Below are 27,780 nucleotides of genomic sequence, written 5' to 3'. Positions count from 1 at the left end.
TTACCAGTATTAAAACATCCTAAATTTTATAGTATACAATACTGAATTGAAAGAGGAGTAGTTTTAGCATATGTGCATCTCATGCAAGCACGAAAGAGTAGTAGTTTAAAAAAAAATAAAATATAAGCTTTTAGGAGCCTTATTTTTATTTTAATTGTATACTAGAGACTCAAAGAATGAAAAATAAATGTATAATGAAGTTGTTTTAGTATGTCAGTACCGAAAGTCTCGTGTGAGATCTAAGACACTTGCATCTTAATGAATTTTTATTGTAAATTGTACAATGGTGACATTTCAAATGTGTTATCCAAAAGGAAGCTTAGTGGAGTTTTAGTAAAAATATTTTATCTCTTGCTTTCTTATATTTTTATTTTAATTTGTCTGTGGTTAAAATTTTCTCAACAATAATATGTCATAATATACTAGATTTATCAAATAGCTTATACATGACAGTCATTTTCTGAGCCAAACATGTCTGAGCACTATGACAACTATATTATCTCCATTTCCCACATAAAGAAACTGAGGCTCAAATTAGTTAAATGAAAACAAATTTAGATTGAAATTTAGGTTTGTGTAACTCTGAAGCTCATTCATAATTCTAGTTGGCAGTGCTTAAATTCTGGTTCTTTCACTACAAAAAGGGGTCACTGAAAAAAAACACAAAAAGTTTTATTGATTTATGTTTTAAGATGGCCTGTCTGGTTTTGTGTGTGCCGCTGGGCAGGAAGTACAGATAACAGGTTAATGAGGCTATTTACCTGAGGGATACAGAAGCCAGAACTAGGGTTGGTGGCAGCTGAAAGACAGTGAGGTGCTCTGACAGGATGGCTGAGAGAGATTTAGGAAGCTAACTCAGCAGAGGATTTGGATGTGGGGTTTACACAGAGAAGCATCAGTGGTGACAGCCAGGTTTCTGGCTTGAGTAACTAGGTAGTAGTTGATGGCATTTGTTGGGACAGGGGACTTAATTCGTGATTATACAGTATTCCTAACAAACTGGAAAAATGCAATGAACAGTGGCATTTCCGTTAGTACAAAAGAAATAGGAAGAATATACATCATTTATTAAAGTAGATTTAATCTCAAAATAATTGTGATAATGTGGGAGCAGGGATTGGCCTGAGAAATGAAATCCATAGATAACCCTCAAATCTGAGCTCAGCAAAGCATTTCCCACCTTCCAATATCTGGGGCTAAAAATAGAGGTAAGTAAAAAAGCCTTCCCTTCTTTGCTTTTTACTTACCTCTATTTTTCTGGTGGAAGTATTTTAACAGAACTCTGAAATTACCAACTGAGGTGAAGCACTGGCATTGTAATTAGCCTCTGACTAAGAATAGGAGTCCAGATAGACCTGGGCTCAGAAATGAGACTCCGGATGACTCTGAAAGTAACCTGCTTATCTCCTCCCCAGAGGCATCTCTCTAGAACATGGAGCTACTGTGCAAATGCATTAGGACATTATTATGCCTTCTCCCTGTGTAGTTAAGAACAGTTGCAATTCAGAGTAATAAATATCTTGGTTTGCAATTGGCAGGGGTCTGCTTATGAATAGCAAAGACTCTACTTTTGGGAGAAAAAAACAAATTTGGAACATCTTCCTTCTGCCTTTTCTGTTCTCCCTATGATCAAGTTACAAGTTGCTTCACAAGTACAACATTTTGATTATGCCTCTGAAAGCAGCTGATTTGGTAACATAGACATAGCCTCACATATTGAATTAAGAAGGATGGTGGAGTGGCTCTGTCACAGAGTTATTCTTGAACGACCCCCCCCCCTTTTTTTTTTTTTTTAAGGCAAGGCAATCCTCGTTTGACCTCACAGATTGCAAGGAACTTGTCAGTTTACAATCTCTCTCTCTCTCTTTTTTAATGCCGACAGCACCTGGTCTTCCTACAGCACCTGGTCTCCCTTCCAAGTATTAACCAGGCCTGACCCTGCTTAGCTTCTGAGATCAGACGGAACTGGGCTTATTCAGGGTAGTATGGTCATAGACTTGAACAAACCCTTTTGAAAGGAAACTACTTACGTCACTTAGCTGCTTTGTGTTCTGCTGAGCCAAAACCATGCCCATGGAATCAGGTACACTTGTGAACTTGATGGTATCCGGATGCTGTCGATATTTCCTCTCATTCAAAGCATCGCCTGCTTTCTTGACCTTCTCAACCTCCAGAGAACCGATGGGGATCCATCCAATGCCTTTGAAAAAGCTGTTATATTCGTCTTTATATACATTCTGTAAAAGAGTAACTTCATGAGGAAGTATCCTAGAGAATAGTCAAGGGATGTTTCTGAAATCTACCGCTCTACCCAGGGGAATGAAAAGCATCCCTTGAAGCATGCTTGTGTTCGTAAAGGAGCTTTTGGTCATGTCTGCCACAGAGCTTCTAACCCAGAATCTGGTAATTAGAAAAGGCAGTTCTGTTGTTACACTGCAGTATACAACACAGGGGGAATCTAGGCTACATATTTTCATGATATCACTAAAAAATACTGTGTCCCTTTTGAGAATAAATTGGGCTTTCCTTCCAATTTAACTGAAAACTCCAGAACTTTGAATTTTACTCATACTGTCTATCTAGGCTATTCTCAGTTGTGGAGAGAAATTTTCATTGAGCAATAATAAGTGAACACCATTTCTTGTCTTTACAGAGGATGAGTCTTTTAGAAATCTGCCTCCTGCAAGAAGGAAAAACCCTGAGTGTTAAAGATGCCACATAGCTCCCCATGTCACAATCAGTCTTCCCATTTCATTTTAGATGACGCATTACATGAACATACATGCATGAGAATGCAACTTTGAGTTTAAAAAAGTTAAAAATAACTTTCCTGAATTCTGAAAGAGTAGAGAATGCTCATATTTTGCATTATACATATCACCTGATAACTGAAGCAGGCCTGCCAGGAGCAACCATTTTCACCTGTTGAGAATCAAGGTGGCTTATATACTTACTGGAATATGGTTTTATCTTTGATCCAGAAGTTAATAATGACAATACCAGCGATTACAATAGGAGCACAGAAAGCCAGCACAAACATAGCTGGCCTACCGTGCCTTTGTTAGTCTCTCAATAATGATCGTTCATTTTAAAGTACATTTTTCATATATCTTATTGTTGTATGTGAAATCCACTAAAATAGGAAGAAATGATCATTCCTTAAGCATCAACATCTCTGGGTCTGTTCTGTAATATATACTTACATCACTCTGAATTTGATTGGCATTCTTGGTGTGCTGGACACTCATGGCATCTGGTAGGTACGTATAATGATGTATTGGTTGTTTGTAGTTGACATTGGTGACAACATCTTGGGCCATCTTTGCGGCTGTAATGCTAACCATGTCCCCAGGGGTATGGTAGCTGGTTTTGGTGTTCTCGTAGTTCTTCTTGTATTCACGATCAGACTGCAACTTCGCCACATTCATATAGTGGACCAGCTTGGGATCATCCTGGAGGCTTCTAAAGCCAACATGCTTTCCTTTTGACTTTTCATAAGCTTCCTTGTATTTATACTGCAGAGGCAGAATTTGGTTAGCAAAGTTCTAAGCATTGATAATATCAGGTGTAGCAATTATATTCAAACACAAAGGCACTCAGAATATTGTGACTTTCTGGAACATTGTACAAGAAATGCAACTATACCTCTTCACACATATCTCAGAAAGTTCAGAGTTAAAGTATTTATTTCCATCCTGGCTGTGTTACAAATGAGTATCGTGATAAACTCAGGACCTGTTTCTTTTCTTTGCTATTAATCCGAAAGATGATTTGCATATAGAACTTTATTTAAAGCCAGCTGAATTTTCACACTTAATATAAACATGACACATTCCAAATTCAAGACTTTTATCTTTTGGTCTTCCACGGATGTGAATTTTCCTATTCCGTTATGTTATTTCACATCATGGAATATTAGAAATGATTGAGAAATCTTCCATTTTTTTTTTTTTTTTTTGTGATTAGCCTAGTGACATGCATGAAACAGGTACAGAATAAACTCTAAAGAGCTCTACTTGTGAGACATTTACACTCAGATCTCCTTGGGGTGGAGAGTGGAAAACATTACCGTGCTTGTTTTCTCAGGTTGACCTAATAGGGTTAAAACAAAAACTCTTGCTTTTCTAAGTGGTGTCAATTTAGGTGGTGGTGGGTGAAGACTCAGCTACCCACCTGGGCCTTCATACACTCCATTTCTCAGCAGTTACTCTGCACACGTACTACCAAAGCAACTCCAGATGAATTAAGAAACTATGGTAAGGGCAGGAACCTCGGTAAGTTTTCCCAGTTAGTAAATCCTAACCACAGAAGCTCTGCTGTCCAAAATCTCTCCCTGCTGGAATCAGCAATGGCGTATACTTTAAGTTATACTGTCTGTAATAGGTCAAAACCTCATTTTTACATGAAAGAATTCAAATCCACCTAAGCTCTACAGACACTCTCTGCTCCTGCTTTTTAAGCACCTATTTATCAACAAGAGTTTAGCAAGCAAATGGATTATCGAGTAATCTCCAGGCATGTTAGAAAAAGCTCTGTGCAAGTGCTTAAAAAAAAGATAATGTCATACTTTAGATTTCCACCTTTTCCTTTAACTAGAAATGTATTTCATAGTGACGTGCAAACTTTTGAGAAACACATTTTCAGTACCAGCGTTACAAGAAAAGCTGCAGAATTTTTACACCCCTATCTTCCATGTGGTCTGCACACATGGGTGGTTTCTTTCTTCCCTTCTCAAATCAAGATTGTAGCACCTGGAGTAGTGTGTGACAGCGAAGTCCGTAGAGCATGGGTGCTTTTTGAAAATTTTGTTTTCTGATGATGGGAAGAAGAATAAGTATATACTTTTTTAAGTGACAGATGAAATGGGCATTAATTTACAGAAGTCAAAATTACATTTCAGAGAAGTGGTTTTTTTCCCATTTGGTTTATAAAATCTGTACATTTTATGCAACATCTTTTCCATCTTCTTAATACAATTATAATGCAGGCAGGCATCTGAATTAATATGTTAGTGTCAGGGTGTTCTCACTAAAAATAAATGTGGGCTGTCAGGGAAAGTGTCAGTAAAGGTAATTTGTGCTATGAATTAGGGGAGAAAGCTGCTGTCAGATTTACGACAGCTCTACCATGTGGGGTCAACTGAAAAGAATCACAAAACATTAAAAAAAGTGACAGGTCCTCAAGACAATATTTTGCAAGGAATTCGAATGTTATTAATTCAACATATTGTTTTCAATGTGGCATCTTTTAAACAAGCACACATTTGATTACTTTTTAAAAAGGCAATCACCCAGATTTCACCTAAAATGTTTACTCACATCACTGGCAATGTTTCTTGACGCTTTGGCTGCAGCGATGGGAATAGCATCCCCCAGCACATTGTTGCCTTTGGCTATTAAATCATGCCAATCTCGTTTATAACAGACCTGGACAGAAAAATAAAAAGGATGTCAGCACGTATGTATTAATCAGCTAAAGTGGTTCCTTAGCTGCTGGGATTGCTTTGTTCCTTTCCAGATGTAAGCTAAAAGGATCGCCAATAGTACATGCAGTTTTAGGAAGTTGTGGTAGCAAAATGTCACACTTTGTGTAGCATGAAATTATTGACTCTACATTAATTATTCATCCAAATCTGGTGTTGATGCATATTGAAGAGGGATACTGAGAAATCAATATGGATGCATAGAAGCATAATAAAAGTTCTGGAATCCACGGTATGTAAAGACCATCTGGAGAAAATGAAGTTGTTCAGTCTTATATAAAGAAGGTCAAGAGAAGACCAGTGGTTAGCTTTAGAAATTTTAGGGTTGTTGTAAAAGAAAAAAAGGCGGGGAGATTTCATTTATTTTTGTTTTTCTGGAGGATAACCACCTCTTCCACATGCAAAACTAGGAAAACTAAGTAGAAGTTTTAGAGAAATAGATATTGAACCCTACATAAAGAAGAATGTTATACCCTTTAGAGTTATCCTACATTTGAAAAAGCTAACTCAAGAGGTACAGAACCACCATCATAGGATATGCTCCAACAGGGCCTATGTGGGAAACTGACCTAAATAATTATTTTCATCATACTGTAACATTCTATTATTTTATTATCAGGTCTGGATTTCACACTCCATTGAAGATCCTACTTACATCACTTATATTGTAAGCATTGCACTTGGCCTGGAGAAACTGAGGAAGATCAGGACTCATGGTATATTTATGTTTCACATCTTCTCCTTTAGCTTTGTATAAGATCTGCAACACACAGTCACAAAAATAAAATGCATTATGGACAGTTCAAAACTGAAAATACATAAACCACGTGCTTAAAGGCATTATTCCTAGCACCAGCCACTACTATTTTTATTGTTTAAAAATAGGAAAGCATTTTCTTATTTTAAAGAAGCTCGAGCATCTTGCCATCTTTAGGAAGACTCAACAACTCTGTGTATTAAAACTGAGATTTTAAAAATCATTAAGAAAATAGAAACCTTTGACTGCTAGGGATGAATAAAAAATAAGTTCAAATGTGAGACCTTAACATGAATAAAGAATTCACCAAAGTCAGAAAGTTCATTCTTTGATAGTAGAGTTAATAGTTCTTAAAGTATTGTTTTGTTTGTTTTTGGCTTTTTATTCTTAGAGGAAAAAAATGGTAGTTAGAATGAGTCTTTCATTTCTGCTAAAAACTTTCCAATTATAATTATATCAGTAAAAGCATTAATAATTTTCTCATTATGTGAAGGTGCTTATTATATATATAACACCAGTATACTCAAAAAGTTTATCACTTCATATATACCCGATTTTGTCATTTTAAAGATGCCTGAAAGATATCAAAGTATATGATGTCGAAATTGTATTGTATCCTCCTCTTGGTAATGGAAAAGAAAGAAACTGCTTAATTTCTAAAACTAAACCAGAAACGGAAACACAAGTAGATTTTCGATCTCTTGATTGTTTTCGCATATACTTCCATTTCCCAGCATGTCTTTGTGGAATATCAAATGTAAACTTGTGTGTATGTATCACAAGGAAAGTCTGAAATGGCTACTATCTAAATGAACCCCCAAATACTAAATAATTTTTTTCTAGGAATCCAAGAGCTATCTTTACTTCCTAACAGCCTTTAGAAACCATATCTAAGCATTCATAGAATCTTATTAATTATAACTTCTAAAAATCTCTTTTCCCATTGCTATCATCTTAGTTCAAGTCCAAATAAGTCTGTTAAATATCTGTAACAGCTTTCTAAATAGTCTCCTTGCCTCCACTCTCTCCTCCCTCCAATATAGTCTCTGTAGTATTATCTTTTAAGACATAAACCTTATAATGCAACTCCACGGACTAAAAATGTTCAATACCTCTTATTACCTAACCCATAATGTGCAGAAATTAAATTAGTATACAAGCCCTCAATGATCAGATTACAATTCTGAACCCTTCCCTTTATTACTTCTTGATTGTCATTATATTTTTCCTTTTGTCAGGAATGAGTCCCTTCCTTATTTGCCAGGGACACTCTGGTAGGTGGTCACCCACTTTCCTTGTACTTACTTAGACATGCCTCTCCTGTAGCATTCATCTCTTCATATGGTAATGCTGTTTCTATATATGCCTTTGTCTTACACTCTTGTCTTTTATCCTTGTTATATCCTACATCCCACTAATCCTCATATATTTAGTCTTTATACCATCAGCACATAATACAGTGCCTGGCACATGAAATGTTCAAAAACATTCATTCAATGAATTAATGAACGCTTTTGATGTCCCTTTAACTCTTCTATACACGAAACTTTCCTTTAGATTTGACTTTAGCCAGATAATATACATAGCTCATGGACAGGCAGGCAAACAATACATTAATCTCTACCAAGACATAAGTAAAAAGAAAAAGTCTATAATAATTGTATATGATGAATCGAGGAGCAAAATCATATACCATGTGTATTATTTGCCTGTGTTATCTGTGAAAACAAAATATGAAGAACTTAATATAGCATTGAATATGATGAATTTGCCACAATAAAGTGTCTGGGATTTAAGCTTGAATTTTGTGTGTGCATGTGTGACAGGGGGAGAACTTTTTGTACCATGTCAAATTAATCCAATAACATGGTATCTCAAAGCAGTTAAAAAGGATGAGTTTTTTTAAAGGAAGGTAAAAACCTAGATAGAAGAAAAAGTAAAGATTAGCCCCAAACTAAAAATAATTGTAATTATTAATTTTAAATTAGATAAATTAATTACAAAAGGAAAAATACTGGTTCAGAAGAATATGATAAAAAGAATTGATATTTATTTTATTAAAGCCTCCCCCCATCCTTTGTATCCTTTATTATACTCACATCACTGATTTGCTGTGTGTTTTGTTTTGCCTGGACCATAACTGGCGAGTCCATGACGCTGGTAAATTTGAGAGTGTCTGGATGTTGCCTGTATTTCTTTTCACTCAGGGCATCACCTGCCTTTTTAACTTTTTCTACATCCAGACTCCCAATAGGTATCCAGCCGATGCCTTTCATCCAGGTGTTGTAGTCTTCCTTGTAGGCATTCTGTAGCAAAGGGAAAAACGAGGAGTGAGCACCCCAGACAAGGGGTTCTCTCAAACAGCCTCTGACGTTAGAGGGGGATTACCTTGTGGAATAAATGTCACTTACATCGCTCTGTATGTGCATCATGTTTTTAGACAACTCCAGGTCCATAGCGTCGGGCAGATAGGTGTAATGATGCAACAAATGCTTATAGTTGGTATTGCTGACAATATCCTGAGCTTTCTTAGCTGCCACAACGTTGAACATATCATGGGGTGTGCTAAATTTCGTCTTCGTCTTCTCATAGTCTTTTTTATACTCCCGCTCCGATTGTATCTTGGCTACATTCATATAATGAACCAGTTTAGGATCATCCTGGAGACTTTGGAAACCAACCATTTTCCCTTTGGCTTTTTCATAATCTTTTTTATACTGAACCTGTTAGGAACAAAGGTGGCCTTATTTTAAATGTAGTAATAAGGATTTTACTGAACAATGAGACCATGATTTGAAATAATTGAGCTTCCCAGAAATTACTCCAACAACCAAATAATTAGCTATTCACTTGTATATACTTTGAAATGTAGCCAGGGTAAAATTAAAGTGTTATTTCAAGCCCATTTGATTATCTGTAGCTGTTTCTGCTACCCAAAAGAGGTTGGGGTGGGGATGTTACCATAATTCATATCAGGGACAAAGTAAAGGAAATTCCTTCCCATTTAGACACTGAAAAGACAAATGAAAACATAAATATTTCACAATCTCTACCAATTCCATTGTGCTGCTAAAGAAGATCTCAAATAGTTGGCTATTTGATTAGTAGTAGAATTATAGTAGTCATAGTCATAGTAGTAGTAGTAGTAGTAGTAGCAGTAGTAGTAGTAGTAGTAGCAGCAGCAGAAGTAATAGAATTTTAATGAGCCTTTGCACAATCAAAGAGAGCTCTGAATAATAAAGTGAGAAGAACTGAGCTTTCTTGGGGAGACCTGGGAAGACACCTGGGAAACTGAGAAGTGAAATGTGAGGGAAGGTTTGTGTGTATGTCAGGGTAGGAGTGGATGGAGGAGAAATTCTGGATGGCAAGGCCTTTGGAACATGGGCATTTCTTAGTAAATTGTCACGTAGTTACATTGGTGCAATGTCAACTTTATTTCAAATAATCAGTAAAGTTGTGCTTGGGACCTGGGAGGAAATCTAAAGGAAGGGGCCATGTTCCACCCCTGGATCAGGCAGAGCAGAAAGAGAAGTGAATCCAGAGAAGGGGAGCCTGGGTAAGCCAGAGCAAAACCATCTTGTGCAAACCAGGAGACAGAGGTGACTGAAAAACAAAGACCTCAGAATACTTGTAGCAATCATGGGGAGGGTACCTCTCTTCCTATAGGACAACAGGTTGGGGCTTGAGTCAATTTTATTTAATTCTCAAAGAGCAAAGCAACTTCAGTTCACGGCTGGGTTAAGTAAGATAGCAAAAGGGAAACGAGCCAGACAGAAAATGATATCACTTATATGTGAGATATAAACCTAAAAGCAGCAAACGAGCAGGACAAAGAGACTCATGACATGGACTAGAGACTAGTGGTTACTAGTGGGGTTGGGGAGGAGGGGGGAGGTAGACGGGATAAAAAGAGTCAAATATAGACTGATAGGGGAAGGGCGAAGTGGGTAAAGGGGGTCAAATATATGGTAGCTGAGGGTAACTGGACTTTGGGTGGTAAACACACAATAGAATATACTGGTGTCAAATGATAACGAACACCTGAGAATTATACAATTGTAGTAACCAATGTTACCCCAATAAACTTAATTTAAAAAATAAAAATAAAGTAAGATAGCAACAGAAACAAAGTTCCTAACTTTAACAGAACCTAATGGCTGACTTATAGGGGCTATGAAACTTGAGGCCAATGCATTCATGTGTGGAAGCAATGAAGTAAAAAGAGAGAAGGAAAGAGGAAATTCAAATAAGTTAAGCAAGTTTTGAGATAATATTTTACCAATAAGAGACTACTATAACTTAAACAATAAGTAACTTATTTATTTCCACTAGAAGAATAACGTGAATTTGTGCAGAAATATAGATGAGAATTTTAAATAAGGGTGCTTGATTAGAACTGATCAGTTAAGGTTATACAAATCCTTATCTCCAAGGAATTCAGATCAGTTTAGGGAACCTCCCTTTCTAAATAGTTTTCAATCAGAGTTGCTTCCAGTCTGGGACAGCAGATGTGGCAACTTTTAGATAACCAGTCCACCCCACCCACATCTTCTAGCTACACACAGGTGACTACCAGCTGGACTTACATCACTCGCTGCCTGCCTGGCAGCTTTGGCAGCTTTGATGGGAATTGCATCGGTTCTCAGGTCATATCCCTTCTTGCTCAAATCTTTCAAGTCTGCTTTGTACATATTCTGAAAGAAAAATGTCATTTAAATGTAACTCAGTCCTCACTTAGGAAAGACTTATCATACAATCAGCAGCTAAGCCCCCATGCACACCTCACTGATATTGTAGGCATTAACTTTAGCCTGAATGAACTGGGGCAGGTCTGCTGGCAGGCTGTATTTGTGAATAATTTCTTCTCCTTTGGCTTTGTAGACAATCTGAAATACAAAAAAAAAAAAAAAAAAAAAAAAAAAAAATGCATAATCAAACAACTAAAGTAGTAAAAAGGGTTTCATGGCACAGGAAAAGAATTTCAGAGCAGATCACATTGCACAGAGGTGCTTTTTATGAAAAAACTCTCTGTGCTGTCCCCATATTCACTTGCAAATATCTGTAGGCATTCAAGGTCTCATATGCATCTCACAGGGTCCTCTCTTCGTCCTGATTCACCTGTGACAAAGGTCTCTTGGTAAGTATGCATTAGGAACCTCTGGACCTAGGTAGGGGCACCTTGTGGAAATTAGCCCTGGAAGGTGACCCGATGAAAACAAAAAAAAAAAAACGTTAACTTCAGACACTTTCCTGAGCATAGGAAAGGCTAACAGGGTGAGATACACCAACCATCTATATTATGCTTTGTGGGCTACTAGAAAGCTTGAGGGGTAGATTTTACTACACAAGATTTTTGTCTTGGCTCTGACTTAAAATGTAACTCCATATAATTAGTGCTTATGTCCATTTTCATGATTTTTCCTAGAAGTAGGTTCATTTTGTTTCTTGTCATCAAGAGAAATCCCTTTTAAAAGCAATGTCAAAATACTGAAAGACAGTACTACATACATAATACTCTATAAAAATATAAAAGGCATGTGCTTTATTAATGAAAAGCTGGAGGAATTACACAGTTGCTCATGTAGTTGAGTCTCTTTAGATTGCATAAGAACTATAGGTAATCAATACATTTGCAATACAAATGTATTTTGTGTTATTTAACATTTATTAAAACACTGATAGCATTAACACTTACATCACTCCTCTGGGCCTGGTTAATTTTAGACTGCACTGTAATTGGAGCATCTTCAATTGAGGTAAACTTGAGAGTGTCTGGATGTTGGCGATATTTTTTCTGTTTGGCGAATTAAAAAAAGAAAAATAATGCTATTACTTTCTCTGAAAACTAATATATAAGAATCCTTGAAATTTATTTTGAAGACAGGATTTTTTTCTGACTTTAAAATGAGAAACAGTAGATTTTTAATTGGCTTGGGTGAAAAAATGAATACAATACAAAGGCCAGTGTTGAAAAAATTGGCTTAATCTTGGATTTTTGAGAGGTAATACAAACCAATACAACTTTCAGGAACCAGATTTTACTCTCTTAACTTATTGCTTATAATGTGTAAGAAGGAACTCTCAGCTAAGCAGAATCTAGAAACATTACACATTTTATTTTTTAAAGATGAACAGAAAATCACGTAGAAAAATAATTCGGAATATCTTTGCATGACACTAACAAGTTCTCAGGGATGTCATTTTCCTATCACTCCATCCACAGGTGAAGTAAAGAAGCTCTCTGGTTGAGGGAGGAAGAATTGAAGAATTAGGACAACAGCTAGGGATTATTAAACAGAGAGGGAGGACTTCTGCCCTGTAAGCCCTAATATGTTAAGACATGACAGACTATCACTTAAGTGCTAAGGAGGCACATGAGAGAGAACATTGGAAGGTGTTCCAATTGGGAGTTGGCAACTTCTAGTTATCTTATTTCCTATTTTCGTCTCCATTTATTCTCCCAGCTTTTCCTTTGTGCACATTATATCCATCTTACTTCTGTGTGCATAGTAGCATTGTTCTTTCAACTTCAGACTTCTGACAACTACCAACTCAGAACTTTTTCTGAAAAATCTGAGTAGATAAAATGGTTTTCACCAAAAACAAATGCACAAACAAGAAGAACGACAGAATCTTGAGTGTGGAAGACAACTCTCACCAAGTACCTCTGTCCCTTCTTTATGTAATCTAACTTCCTTGATGATGGATTCACCTGACAGTAGTGTGACTGTTTTGCTGTTGGCAGAGAAGAGTCAGATAACTTGGCTACTTTAAGATTGAAAGATCATCATTTTTTTTCTAAACTGGATAATAACTTATATAATACTTCAGAGTTATCAAGAATATGGTATAGGGTATAATACTTCAAAAATTTCTATAATATGCATTACATGCATTATTCATAATCACCAAAAATTGGAAAAAAATCCAGATGTCCACAAACTTATACTCAAAATATAAGAGTCATACAAAGAAATGATACTCAATAATAAAAAGAAATGAATTGCAGACACATGTAGGAATATAGATGAACCTCGAAAATATTATAATAAGTGAAAGAAGCTTGCTATAAAAGAAATTTCTAGAAAAGCAAAACTGTAGAGACAGAAAGCAGATGAGGGGGTTCCCTGGCACTGAAGATGGGAGCAGAACTTTTTCAAGGAAACTTTTTGGAGTACTAGCAGAATTTTGAAATTCAATTGTAATGATGACTATACAAACTATGTGAGCTTATTAAAACTTGTCAAGGGGTATACTTAAAATAGGTGAATTTTATGGTAGGCAAAGATACTTTGATAAAGTTGTTAAAAATATTTCTGACATGAATGGTAAACATACATGATTTTGGTGATGTAAAGGGGTACATTTATCTACCAGAATAATTTATGGTAAGTTTTTTTTTCTCAGCAACAATTATTAGGTGATGAAGCAGTAAAGGAGGCACTTCCCATGGTTTGGGGGCTTTTAACGTGACACATGCACAAATCTCGGTGACGCATGCACTAGCTTTACCTCATTAAGGATGTCTGAAGCTCTCTTTGCCTTTTCCATTTCTAAGGACCCAAAAGGCACCCAGCCACAACCTTTCATCCAGCTGTTGTAGTCAGCTTTGTATTCGACCTAAAACACCAAGAGAATAGTTAAAATTCTTTTGCTCGGTATCATCCTTATTTGTAAAATTATTAACATTTTATTTGAAAGGAAGTTTTTAAGATTTCTGACCAGCTTCCTTACTCCATCCATTAAGGTTAAACATATTCTTTGTGAGATAATTTAATAGCCCGTAGGTTTTCACTGTTTTAGTATGTGGAACACTAAGTTCAATCTGGAAAATGCTAAACTCAAAACTGTATTTAAGGAATACATGAAATCATTATATTTAGATAACCAAATGTGAGATGTTTGCTCACTGGAACTCTAAGCACTATATTTCCATAGTCAAATTAGGACTGGGGGCCACATCGAAGGTGAATAATTTCACTCATTTTCTGATCAGATACAACTTGATGATAGTTATCTGTACTAAGTGTTTGGACACAATGCCCTTCATGTGTAGTGGTCTGCTTAGAAGTGTTTCTACATTGGCTACAATGCACTTTAATATAGTTGTGCTCATTAATTTGCTTAGAGAGAAGTTATTTAAAATTCATCCTATATGTAGGACAGTTACTTAATGCTATTAAAATAATGAGCTACTCTTGTTGTTTGGCTACAGATGGTACCTAAAACTTATATTCTAAATACAAAATTCTAAGTGTTGTTCTTTCATATGGGCCTTTTAATTTGACTGAAAAATGCCTTTGAGAGGTTTACAATCTATTTGGGAGGACGATACATAGCAAAAATTTTATAAATAAGATAATAACCCACTAAACAGAATTTTCAGTGACAGAAATGTAGTATTTTATATTCATACCAGCATTATTCACAGTAGGCAAAAGAAACAAGCAACCAAATGTCCACTGTCAGATGAATGGCTAAACAATATGTGATATAACATAAAATGAAGTATTATACAGCCTCAAAAAGGTAGAGCATTCTGACACAGGCTACTATACTGATAAACTTTGAGGACATACTCTAGGTGAAAAAAGCCAGTCATGAAATGATAAATACTGGAAAATTTTATTTATATGAGGTATCTAAAGTAGTCAAACTCATAGAAACAGAAAGTAGAAGGGCAGTTGCCAGAGGCTGAGTGAGGGAGGAAATGAGGAGTTATTGTTTAATGTGTATAGAGTTTCAGTGCTTCAAGACGAAAAAGTCCTGGAGGTTAGCTGGACAATGTAAAGGTAATTAACTACTACTGAGCTATAAACTGTAGACTTAAAAATGACAAAGATGGCAACTTTTATGTCATGTGTATTTTATCACATTTTTAGCAAACAGAATTGTTAGGCTAAAGTGTTCGATCATGTAGCTCAGACAAATTAATTTACCTAAAGAAGTTTTAATCTACAGAAAAAAACCCCAGCTATTATAATAATTATGCTATAAATCATATATTTTATTTTTAGATAAAATAGCAATATATATAAGAAATTATTGATAATGATGAATATAATCATCATGATAGTGATGATGATAATAATAGGAGGACACTGGACTCAGCAAAGTTGAAAATTTTCTCAAAGGGAAACAGTGATGGGGTGCATGCTAGACCCAGGTCCCTCCAACTCTGATTGAACCATAGGGAAATTTTCCCATTACATACTTGCTACACACAGAAGACAATGCAGATACCTCTGAGAATTGCCAAAAACGTCACTTATCTTAGAAATCCTTTACAATTGCCACCTTAAAAAGAGGGAATAGAGAAAATCTGACTACTCACATCACTCTGCAGGGCATAAGCCTTCTTGGCGAGGTCCACAGGGATGCTATCAGGTGGGTAGCTGTAATTGTGTATGAGATGCTTATAGTCCACGTCACTGGCAATTGCCTGAGATTTCTTAGCTTGAGTGACAGGGAGCATATCAAGAGGTGCCGTGTAGATAGTTTTTGACTTTTCATAGTCTTTACGATATTCACGCTGTGAATAGGAAATTACCGTTTGTTACCAGAAATCCTCAATAGATTTCCAGAAAAGCATAGAGATCTCTCATAAATGACAAATATGAGTTGCTTTTTTAAAAATCACATCTGAGTAGTTATTTTTTTTCTAAAATTATTTCATATGTTGCATGTTTTTGAAATCCCCCCCAAAATCATATAAGATATTTTCAAATCTCTTTTTAGATCAAAGTACAACTGTCAGACATTAGGAATGGGCCACAGCTTCTGCTTCAGCCAGGTATTACTTTATTTTAAAACAAGGGTTTTCAAAGACCACTAACAAACATTATTTCTACTAAGGTAATCTATCCTCTAAAGAGATTTCCAATAAAGAAGTATTTTTTGATTGATAAAAATCATATGACAATTATTTCATACTTCCGATTTTAATAAAAATGACCACTTGATAAATAGAGCTGTACACGTGATCTCTTGGCTTTTCTAAAGTCATCTGTAAATGAATAGTTACGATTTTTCAACCTGACTATTCTACTTCTGACAGCAAATAGGCCACACTGAGAATTTCAAAAGGTTTTTCATATAAAATTTAATGTTGGTAATGATTTAAAGGAAGCTTCAGATTGCAGCCATTATAAGATCTCAAAGGAGAAAAGTTTGTGAAACTGAGCCATTAAAGTAACCTTGGCTCTTATGTACAGTGTTCTCATAAACCAAATGTTCTAACTGAGCCTCAGAAGATGCTTTTATTAGTTGGTTTTCTGGAATGGTTAGACAGGCTGCTAATTAGGTCAGAGTCCCAGCTTCGCCAGGTCCACTCAAAATTACCTCAACAGAGAGAAAAATTCTGACGCAGTGCCTTTAGGAAAATTCTAAACCCATTATATCTCTCCATAATCATATAAGCATTAAAGACAGTGACCCAAGCTAGTAATAATAGATGTGTATTATAAATCTTCTGTCAAAACTACTGTCGATGATCCAATCTTCTAGTTTTCTTAGGCAGTATAATCTTCCTTCTAATATTTTGTGGGTAGTCGCTTTTCACTGAATAAATTTTTCATTTAGTTGTAAAATCTAGATTAAAGCTTATGAAAGCAAAACGTGGAAATTTTCTGATGGTATGCAGAAACATTGAAAAAATAGTTTGTATTTATTAGAAGTAAACAGATAAAGCAATGTTGCAACAGCAGTTGGTGTGTGGAAGTGTTTTTTGACTAAATTATTTTTGACTCTTTTGTTTGTGTTCATATCAGCTCACACACACTTTCACATATGTAAAATGTTGTCAAAGGTCCAAGTGGCTTTAAAAGATTCTTTCAAAAAGCTATGTATACTCTATATCTACAGCTTAGCATTTAGACAGGATATTGTGTGAGACTAACTCATCATCGACTATCTCTTTTGGATGCCAACGTCAATTACTTAAAAAGTATTTGTTGAGATTTTATTATGTGCCCAGTAGGATTAAAAGCAAAAGATGAAGATACATTTGCTGTCAACAAAGAGCTATAATCTTTGAGTTAAGAAGGGATAAGAAACTAGAGAATAAGATATTTTTATACATGTAAGCACTGTATATGACCTAATTCAACATGAAGTTATATGACAAGGTAACTGAATGGAATGTTTTAAAGTGTGACATGACTATATAGTAAATACAAAATAAATTAAAGAAGGTATATATAGATCACATGAACACATGTAAAATGAAAGCAAATAACACAAATATTCTTCTCTTTAATAATAAAAAACTAATATTTGTGAGCAATGTTGAACATTCTTACCACTCTTAAGTGATTCTCTAAACATTTTTAAGCACATTGTATAGTGCGATTTGCAATGGTAGATGTTTCTTTCTCTAGAGTAAGAATTTTAACCAAAAGATAATAGATGGCTCATAGACGAACCTTAGGGAATTCATAAATTCTCTGAAATTCGGGCAAAAGGCATTTAAAAAAAGGTTTGTTTGTTTGTTTTTTTCCCTCAGGTGGATGATCCAAATCTTTCATTAGATTCACAAAGGGACCTATTTTTCTTGGACCTACCCCAATGCTAACTACCAAAGTCAGTAAAGAGCAATGATACCAATACTAAGATTATTTCCTGTGACTCATGATTTTTTTCCAAAATAAAGACAAATTTAAAAGGATTTTTTTTTTAGGTTTAAAGGTTATTTTTCAATTAGAGGAAAATATAACAACATCTATTGATGTTTTCCAAAAGGTTTTGAGAATTACAACCAATATTCTATTAAATATTAATAACTTTTTCACATTTTTCAAAGTGAAATGGACATTAAGTACAAATCGGTAATTTCTTTCCTCAGTCATGAAAGGTGGGAGAATCTGGGGCAATCATTTCACTTCTAAACTTCTCCTCAGCAGTTTGTTGTTGTGAACTTGGGAGAACCCATAACTGTGGAACCCTTTTACATGCTACTGCCCTGGGGCATGTTAACGGAAATGCCATCTTAAAAACAAGACAGATTTATAAAAGCACTCACATCGCTCTGGATTTTGGCTGTCTTCAAAGAGTGCAACATCTTGGGATCATCATTAATGCTGAGGGCTCCGATCATTTTCCCTTTGTTTTTCTCATAGTCTTTCTTGTACATCACCTGCAGAGACACCACATGTGTCAGATCCCGCACATCGGGAAACATCCCTGAGTCCCCGCTGCCCAGGTCCCCAGGCCATACTCACGTCGCTAGCGTTCTTGCTGTTGGCTTTGGCTGCCAGCAGGGGAATGGCATCCACTTTAATGTCAAACTTCTTAGCCTTGCTCTTCTCCCAGTCGTACTTATAAATACTCTGGACGGGAAAATTTCAGTAATGGAATTATAAAAACAAAATCTAACATAGATTCACCCAGTAAAAATTAAAAAAAAAAATACATTGAAAATTTGTATACATGGATTTGTTTCACCTATACATACTGTATTTACCAAATGATAGTATAACTACTGATTTATCTATCATTGAGTTTTGTCCTCCCACTACCAGATAAGAATGATATATTCTTTTTTAACGTTCCATGAACTTTCTAAAGACTCTGCTATCCTGATGTATAAAGAATAATACAAAATGAAAACCATATGGAGAAGGTGAAATATGACATTTACATAGGAGAGATTTTGTAAAACTCGGGATTCACAGAAGGGTAATTGAGAGAATGTTTCTGACAGTAACAAAGACTATGGAAAATGAAATCTGGAAACAGAGTAAGAACCTTAACAGTATTTAGGCAGTAAAAGCTCTACTTACGCTCTGGTTAACAGTCTCAATAGTTGTTTATTTGCAAAACTCCTAATCTGGTCTTTTTACAAACCTATAACATTTCCTCTTTTAATGCACACACTAACATAGGATGCTGTGGCTTCAGTACTTACATCACTCAGGTTATAGGCGTTGACTCTGTGTTGGATAAACTGTGGAGCATCTGCTGGTACATTGCACTTGAACTTCTCACTTTCATGCTTTGCTTTATAATTCAGCTAAAACACAATAGAGGGTAGCCAAATAGTTCAGGGTAAGAACTTACTTGAATTTACGTAGGAGAATGTATACAGCTAAGTCATTACTACTTGAAAGATACTCCAAAAAAGGAACCAATCCAGTATGAGTACAACACAGGGCCCAGACTCTCAGTCTCTCTTTCAGGAATTGTGGTGCAACCAAACTTTGGGTTGTCATTTTGTAAATATTATCACAACACATATATGGGAAACTTATTGTCTGATCTAATCTTCTAGACTGTATCTTGAAGGCATGAACACCCAAAATATATGAAATTCTATAATCAGAGCACTAACAAAAATAATAATTCTAAATAACATGCTAACACAGTTAGAAAGATATGTAAATTCAAAATATGGGACTTCATTTAATAAACTTTTTAATGACATTAGGTGAAAGGAAAGGAGGGTAAACAGAGAAGTTTATTGAATTGTGGAGCTTAAGGTAAATGAACAAGATTGAGAAAGATTGTGCAATAATCTTCTCTAAAACAGAGCCCATGGACTAACCAGGCCAGTGAGAAGAGTGTGTGAGGACTGGGCACTGCATACAGCACTGAATTACTCCACAGCTTGCTAAGTCCAGTAGGGTTAGTGATGTTAGTAATAAGCTGTTATTTCTGGGGCACAAAATATTAATATGCTAAGAAGCATCGCATATGAACCAACATGACTCCTGGGTCCTACTGACGCCATTCCCTTCTTTACCAATTACACATGAGTTAATCTGGGTTAACTTAAACACACTTTATAGTAGAAGAAACTGTGTGTTTTATTTTCCTCAGGAATTTAGCTGTGTTAACGCCGTGCTACCCGGAGTGGGGTCTACCAATTAGCAGCACTGGCACCACCTAGAAGCTTATTAGAGAGTCAGAACATTGAGCCCTTCCTGACCTAGTGAATCAGAATTTGCATTTTAGTGGGGTCACTGGGTCATCCACATGACTGTGAACATTTGAGAAGCACTGCTGCTCTTCCCCTGATCTTGACATGGCTGGACCATTCTGCCACAGATCTTCCTTGACCACCCAATCCAAAGTGCCTGCCCAGCACTCTATCTCATGTCATCCTATTTTAATTCTGTATCACCATCCTATAGTTTTCTTATTATTGTCTGATATCTTTCTTGTTTCTATGCTCTTTTTCTTCTTGTAAAGTCTGTATTAGGAAACTCAAGAATGGAAAATACTTGCTTTGTTAGCTACTCAGGTGTACACTTTTGCTATTTTTATTGTTTATTTAAGTTGTCTGCAATTTTAGTAAGTATTATTTTTCATATAATCCTAATGAGCAAATTTCCACTAAAAATAGATGAGTTATTGAAGCATTATTAGCTATTTTAATTATTGTTTAATACCATTTTTCCTGAAGTTACAACTCTATCTAGCAGTTGCATATGTATTTTATTAAACAAATTTTGAAAAACGACATTGTTGAGATGGTAGATGTGCCCATGAGATTAAGCATGTAAATGCTTACAGTTCAAATAACCAAAGCATTCTGGGTCACCCACACATGCATAAATCAAGGCACTTACATCACTGAGCTGTTTCGTGTTGAGCTGGGCTTGTAGCAGTACAGGAGTATCAGTGACAGCCGTGAATTTGGTCTTATCTGGATGAACTTTGTAGGTATGCTAGAAAAGAAGATGTCCCTTAATGACATTTCATTATGTATCTTTATATTGTTCATATATACATAACATATAGAAATTTTCAGCCAAAAAATAGTTTATTTCCTGAAAACTTGGTTGATACATCCTTACTTCCTCTGTCTTTCTCAATCTCTCTCTCAATCTCTCTCCTGAAGTTGTTTCTAAAGTGGTCTTCCTGCTATGATTCAGCAACCAGATTAATCTTCTGCCTGCTGAAGCCCTGCACAGTCCTCCACTGAACTTGGCATTCAATCTAAACTGTACCTTGGCTTATAAACTCTACGTTACAGAACACACCCCCTCCTTCATTTTCTGCCATTTTACCTCTTACTACTGTCCCCCTTTCCAGGATGCTTTGGCCACCCCATCCCTTCAATTCCTTACATGCCAAGCTTGTTCTCTCCTTAAGCTGTTCTTGCTGCTGCTCTTACCTTGATCTTGGCATGGCCGTACATTCCTGACTTAGGTCTTCCTTGACCATCCAATCTACAGAGCCCATCCAGTCTCTTTCTCCCATATTATTCTATTTTAAGTCTGTACCATCATTCTACATTAGCCGTCTATTTGCCTGGTATCTTTCTTGCTTCTGTGCTCTGGATTTATTGTCTGCCTCTCCCTCGCAAATGCATACTCCACGAGGCAGCCCTCTTCGCTCCCAGCCTCTCCTCGCTCCCATCACCAAGGAAAGTGATTAGCACAAGCTAGCCCATCACATAAATTTGTTGGATAAACACCTCTCTCTCATAAATCTCTAAATCCTCTCTTTCCCCTGAAGCCATGTACACATAAACTGATGGAAACAAAGATTAATAAAACTTGAAATTATTTTGTAACAAATAGGCTTCGTCACAGAAATTTTTGTGTTCTCCAATTCTACCCATAAGCCAAAATTTTAAATTTGACATCTGCTAACCACTAGATGCTAGCTAGCATTTAAATTACTACTAAGTTGTGCACTAGATGGCACAAGAATCCCAAACCCAATCTCCAGAGTTCAGAGCAACTGACTTACATCTTTACACTGGTCTAGCTTCTTGATTGCTTCATATTCTTGTGTTATTGTCTGAGGGAAATAGCACTTCCCTTTATCTTCTTCATATTCTGCTTTGTAATTTTTCTATAATGAGAAAGAACAAAAATAGATGATGATTCTCATTGTTCCCAAACAGCGTCATTGTGAGACATGAGCAATTGTCTTCAAACTTACGTCACTGTTCTGAGCTGAAACTTTCATGCAGTGTATTTGATATGGGTCCTCAAAGCTGCCTATATAATGCCCCAAAACGTTCTGTACATACGAATCTTTATATTTAGCCTGAAAAAGAAAACATATGTAACTCAAATTCACAGTTATAGGTCAAACAGTAGGGAAGTCCTCAAACCCCAGAGGTGACCACAGCCTTTCGAACCTCACTGAAGTTCTTCAGCAGAGTATCGAGTTGGTATTTAGGGGTCTCACAGTAATTCACACTCTTTGCCTTTGTCTTCTCATAGTTTTCTTTGTACAATCTCTGTCAAAGGAAAAAGAAAATCAAACAAAGAAAAAAAAATATCTCATGGTATAAAAGCCATTCACATCATTGCTATACTCTAAACCGAAAGGAAAAATTGGGGGTTTTTTTCTCCCTCAGCATTTATTTTCCACAAGGCAAAGAAACAGAAAAAAGCAGGATGAATATGGTATAGGCTCATGAATTATATAATTTAGTCTGCTGATAACCATAAATATATTTATGTTACTCCCCCCAATATTTCTTAGCCAGAATAAATCAGAGCACACAAATGCTCCTGTCTAAGCATCTTTTTGTCTTAAAAGAATTCTTTCCACTTGAATGTGAGAATGAAAATGAATTTTTTAAGAGTTCATACAAAGTGAAGTAAATGTATAAGGTAAACTTTAGATACTTAGGCACAGTCCTAGAAAAGTATTCAGTTTAGTACTTGATGAGAAGTATTTTACAACACCTCTGCACGCTGGTTTTTATCACTAAGACCTAATATGTTACTTTATAGCAATGATATATGAAAAGGCTTTTTTTCTGTTTTATTGGATGTACCATATATTTCTTCACATTCTCTTTCAATTCTCCCATATAAAAATCCAAAAACATACTCAGTAAAGACAGGAATATTTTAAACAAATAAGGAGTATTTTTTTTGGTATGAATTAGAAAGCAATTTTTGTAAGGAGCTTATTTTTATTAAGTATTTTAAAATCTTTAAAATGAGATCGGTATTTTATAGAATTCTTAAAATAATTTGCATTTGAAGTTATGCTTCATCTAGTTTTTCATACTTTGTCTTTAGCCTGTTTTTCTCACTTTTGCCTTTTATTTTTCTGTATGTATTTTTGCAAGGTACCTTAAGTCAGGTCACGGCATGTAAGGAATACTTGTGTATACATACTGAAATATTGAGCCCATTTCTAAGAAGAGCAATAAAGAAAAAACTAGTGTAATTTCCCCTTAATAAAACAGAAAACATTAAAGAGATTAAGGGAACATTTACTATATTCACTGGTATCTCAAAGTACAGACACATCATAAGAATGAGGAAGTTAATTTTCCTTCATTACTGGGCTTTCGTGTTTGATTTGTTGCTTTGAATCTGAGATTTCATTTAGGCATTAACATCTCATCTAACAGTAAGTATAAGCACATTTGGAAATAAGTGCGATTACACAAGAACTCACATCACTCTGCATTTTGGCTGTCTTCAAAGAGTGCAACATCTTGGGATCATCATTAATGCTGAGGGCTCCGATCATTTTCCCTTTGTTTTTCTCATAGTCTTTCTTGTACATCACCTGCAGAGACACCACATGTGTCAGATCCCACTCATCAGGAAACATCCCTGAGTCCCCGCTGCCCAGGTCCCCAGGCCATACTCACGTCGCTAGCATTCTTGCTATTGGCTTTGGCTGCCAGCAGGGGAATGGCATCCACTTTAATGTCAAACTTCTTAGCCTTGCTCTTCTCCCAGTCATACTTATAAATACTCTGGACAGGAAAATTTCAGCACAGGAATTAGCAAAAGTGATATGTATATTATCGCACTTAAAGACTAAAGGGTAACCCAATACTTTGTTTTAATATAAAATAAATTGATTCTTTTCCTCGTGAACAAAATCAGGCATATTTTAGGTAATACCCCTCAAGTCAAAGCTTCTAATTCTCCAAGATTAAGCTTCTCTTACTCTCCATTAGAATATTTCATCAAATTAACTTATTTCTAGTTATCATACTAATATTCAATTCTGAATACTGAATATTTTATAGAATGGCACGAATATTTCATAGTTGACTTACTTTTTATGATATAAATACATCACTTTCATTTTATCTGAAAGTCCTCTGCAAAGGTCACTTCATGAATCATTACAATACTCATTGATGAAGGATAATTATTCTTATCTAAGAATTGTTGAAGAAATTGAAAAGCCCAAGCATAATTTGACTTCTCTATAAAATTATGTTTGAGAATGAAAGATAACAATGAATAACTGGCCTCATGCTTTTTGAATACTCTATATCTTCATTAGTGCAAGTACTATTATATAGAGAGATAAGTATCATTTTGTGTGAAATAAGAGATATTGTAGACTTGAGGAATAAATGAAATAAAATTGAATCTGAAAAAATCAAATCCTGAAATAAAATTACACTATAGTATGAATTAATATATGACTAAAAGATTTAATATTAATTATGGTTTGCAATTAAACACACATGAGTGGTGGCATTTTGAAGTTTGGTTAAAATACATTAAGATTGTCTAATTGTATGAAGCTACTTATGAGATTGCTACACATATTTTATAAAGTGAACAAAGTTACATTTACAGGGGCTTAAGAACGTGATACAAATGTTAACTATTCTTCCTATCTTTAACATTGAAATATTTATTCAATGAAACAATCAAAAATAAAATTACAAGTTGTTAGTGTATCACATGGCATAGTGCATAAAGAACTTACATCACTCAGGTTGTAAGCATTGACTTTGTGCTGGATAAGAGCAGGAATATCCGGAGGTATATGGCACTTAAACTTTTCACTTTCATGTTTCGCTTTGTAATTTAGCTGAGAGAGAGAGAGAGAGAGAGAGAGAGAGAGAGAGAGAGAGAGAGAGAATATCAGTTCGTTCTGAAGAATTATTCTGAAAAAACATCTTGTGTAGTACATTTTATAAGGTATAATATTTTGTTAAATAATAACTGACAAAGTTGTTAAGATTAAAAGAGATATCCAGAGCCAAGGTAGGTCATGTTGTATTATTGACAACTTGTGTTCCTAACATGTGATTGCTGTAATCACATCCGTTCCTGTGGTAGAACCCTAATGGAAGGAGGTAACTCATACGCGGCCTCCTTCACGCGTATCACATATATCAGAACCTCGTGGGTTTTGAGAGTGACAGCCCTTTCTTCCTTTTCATGTCAATTCTCACTGGAGGATATTTTCTAACAAATATGGTTATGTCCTCTCACATACATTGTGGTTTGTTGATCCTCTAATTAAAGCCTTCATTTCTGGTCATAAATCTACTGCAGTTACTTTATTTTTAGTTTAGTTTTTTTTTTCTTTTTAGTTCAACATAAGTTTAGAAATTTATTCTTACAACTCATATGGTAAACTTTATCTTAAACACTCCATTTTCTAAAACTTATTTGAGAGAGAGAAATCCCATGTGTCGAATACCTGCTCTGGGCCAGAGTCTGTACTATGTATCTATCCCTTTCACTTAATCTTCAAAGCAACCACAAATTTCGAAAGGGAAATATGGAGCATAGAAAGTTTAAATAATTTGCCTACACAGAGCTGTAATTAGAATCCAGTTTTATTGACTCAAGAACTCATGTCCTTTCTAGTGCATTAAGCTACATGAGTTTCCCTTATAGAACCATTTTACTGTAATTATTATCCATCCAAGAAGATGTAGAGGATGTAAGGCCACTAAATAGGAAAATATTTTAGATGAGTACACACATATATAAGTTAACTTGCTAAAAACTCGAATAGCTTTTTTTTGTAAGTGTGACAAATTGCTAGACTTTCTGTATAGAGTTATATATGCTACATTATTCCTCATAATCAAATTTCCTGGATATTGAGAGGAACTTACATCACTCAGCTGTTTGGAATTAACTTGGGCTTGCACCAGAACAGGAGAGTCGGTTACTTGAGTAAATTTCGTCTTATCTGGATGGACTTTGTAGGTGTGCTGTGGGGGAGAAAAGGAATCGTGTTTAGTTGTATCACCTGCCAAATCCACAATGGCCAATAGGACAATGGGCAGAACCCCACCTCTAAAAAGAAAACATAACTATAGTTAATAAAACACATTGGTTTTTTTCTAAGTAGACTGCAGCATCTTTGAGGGATGTTCTTACATCTGTCTGTGTAAGAAACTTTCTCATGTCTTCCCAATAATTCTTCTTTGGGAAAATTCACTAGAATTACCTCTCGAAATGCATGGATGATAATAGGAAAAAAGTAGTAAACCTACTATAAAATAAATTTTCTTTCTTTCAATGTTTTTCTTGTGTTTACTTGTAAAAGTGTCGAAAATTTAAACATATCTTGATCTCTAGATGCTACGAAGGGCAGTAATGTTCACAGTTCATACTACCGACTTACGTCTTTACACTGATTCAATTTCTTGATTGTTTCATATTCTTGTGTTATGGTTTGGGGGAAGAAGCATTTACCTCTGTCCTCTTCATATTCTGCTTTGTAGTTTTTCTGTGAGGAAAAGTAATCGGACATAAGGATGCAACCAACAAATTTGTACTCTAAAAATACATTATTTGGAAAGCTAACCAATTGTCTTAGAACTTACATCACTGTTTTGAGCTGTGACTTTCATGCAGTGTGTATAATATGGATCCTCAAAGCTGCCTACATAATGTCCCAAAATGTTCTTTAAGTAGGAGTCTTTATATTTCGTCTGAAAGACAAAACATATTTCATTTACTTATTTGTGAAATGATGGATTTTTTTCTTTAACAGGAGTGATCATAGAATTGCTTACATCACTGCTGAATTTCTTCAGGACTGTGTCAAGTTGGAATTTGGGGGTCTCGCAGTAATTTATGCTCTTTGCCTTTGTCTTTTCATAGTTTTCCTTGTACGATTTCTGTAAAGAAAAAGAAATCAGTGAAAGTAGATTCCTGTCACTCCCACACAGATTATAACACTCATATTTTCCAACACTAAATAAAAGTAGAAGAAAAAAGATATTGCCTGTCAACTGTCTTAAAAACTGGGGGTGTCATGAATGATAAGCCTTTTCTATTAGCAATTATTGTAAAGCCCAGAGTTTTAACATTCTTCAAAAATTTAAGAAACCAATATGCTGTTTCAGACTAAGTCCTTAGTTGCAGAGGTTCTTGGGTATTTCTGAGTGGCTGCCTTCTCCATCTCCCTCATGCCTCTTCCTTCACTGATGGTGCCACAACAAACAGGAATATTTTGAGCAATAATGAATTTTTATTTTTTTAAAACAAACCTTCATGAAAAATTTTAATAAATATTAAAAAAAAACATACTCTCTCTCCTACCAAGGAAAATTTCCTTACTGTACCTTAAAAGTAAAGTATATATAAGAACTCAAATCATGAATCTACTAACTCTTCTTCTCTGTTAGGATTTATCTTTAGCTCTAACAAGCAACAATGATTGGATTTTAAATGCACAACAGAGAAAGCAGATCATTGTTACTTTTTCATGTTGGGTTTTGAAATTGTAAATGTTGCTATTTGTTTTTAATATTTTTATATTCTTGTCTTCATCCACCAAGTGGATTTAAACCTGAGCTTTTAGATGCTTGCCAAAGACGGCTTTCACTTAGGAAGCA

The 27,780-nt window shown here is 35.4% G+C and overlaps 1 protein-coding gene across 1 annotated transcript in view; it reads right to left on the bottom strand.

Annotated features, from left to right (window-relative positions):
- The window catches only part of NEB (nebulin), a 185,635-nt gene that overhangs the window by 136,097 nt on the left and 21,758 nt on the right, over positions 1-27,780 (bottom strand). Inside the window, exons 14-38 of the mRNA XM_016151113.2 lie at positions 26,956-27,060; positions 26,764-26,871; positions 26,562-26,666; positions 26,047-26,145; positions 24,900-25,004; positions 23,815-23,922; positions 23,616-23,729; positions 22,333-22,434; positions 22,131-22,238; positions 21,936-22,040; positions 20,807-20,905; positions 19,144-19,248; positions 18,458-18,565; positions 18,259-18,372; positions 15,574-15,771; positions 13,752-13,859; positions 11,935-12,033; positions 11,021-11,125; positions 10,826-10,933; positions 8,651-8,962; positions 8,339-8,545; positions 6,138-6,242; positions 5,319-5,426; positions 3,204-3,515; positions 2,031-2,237 (exon numbers count right to left, since the gene is read on the bottom strand). Of these exons, the coding sequence (XP_016006599.2) occupies positions 2,031-2,237; positions 3,204-3,515; positions 5,319-5,426; positions 6,138-6,242; positions 8,339-8,545; positions 8,651-8,962; positions 10,826-10,933; positions 11,021-11,125; positions 11,935-12,033; positions 13,752-13,859; positions 15,574-15,771; positions 18,259-18,372; positions 18,458-18,565; positions 19,144-19,248; positions 20,807-20,905; positions 21,936-22,040; positions 22,131-22,238; positions 22,333-22,434; positions 23,616-23,729; positions 23,815-23,922; positions 24,900-25,004; positions 26,047-26,145; positions 26,562-26,666; positions 26,764-26,871; positions 26,956-27,060 (3,354 nt within the window). The remainder of the gene's footprint in view (positions 1-2,030; positions 2,238-3,203; positions 3,516-5,318; positions 5,427-6,137; positions 6,243-8,338; positions 8,546-8,650; positions 8,963-10,825; positions 10,934-11,020; positions 11,126-11,934; positions 12,034-13,751; positions 13,860-15,573; positions 15,772-18,258; positions 18,373-18,457; positions 18,566-19,143; positions 19,249-20,806; positions 20,906-21,935; positions 22,041-22,130; positions 22,239-22,332; positions 22,435-23,615; positions 23,730-23,814; positions 23,923-24,899; positions 25,005-26,046; positions 26,146-26,561; positions 26,667-26,763; positions 26,872-26,955; positions 27,061-27,780) is intronic.

Source organism: Rousettus aegyptiacus, unplaced genomic scaffold, assembly GCF_014176215.1.
Source record: "Rousettus aegyptiacus isolate mRouAeg1 unplaced genomic scaffold, mRouAeg1.p scaffold_m13_p_2, whole genome shotgun sequence".
Lineage (NCBI taxonomy): Eukaryota > Metazoa > Chordata > Mammalia > Chiroptera > Pteropodidae > Rousettus > Rousettus aegyptiacus.
This window is presented reverse-complemented; position numbering and strand designations above follow the sequence as displayed.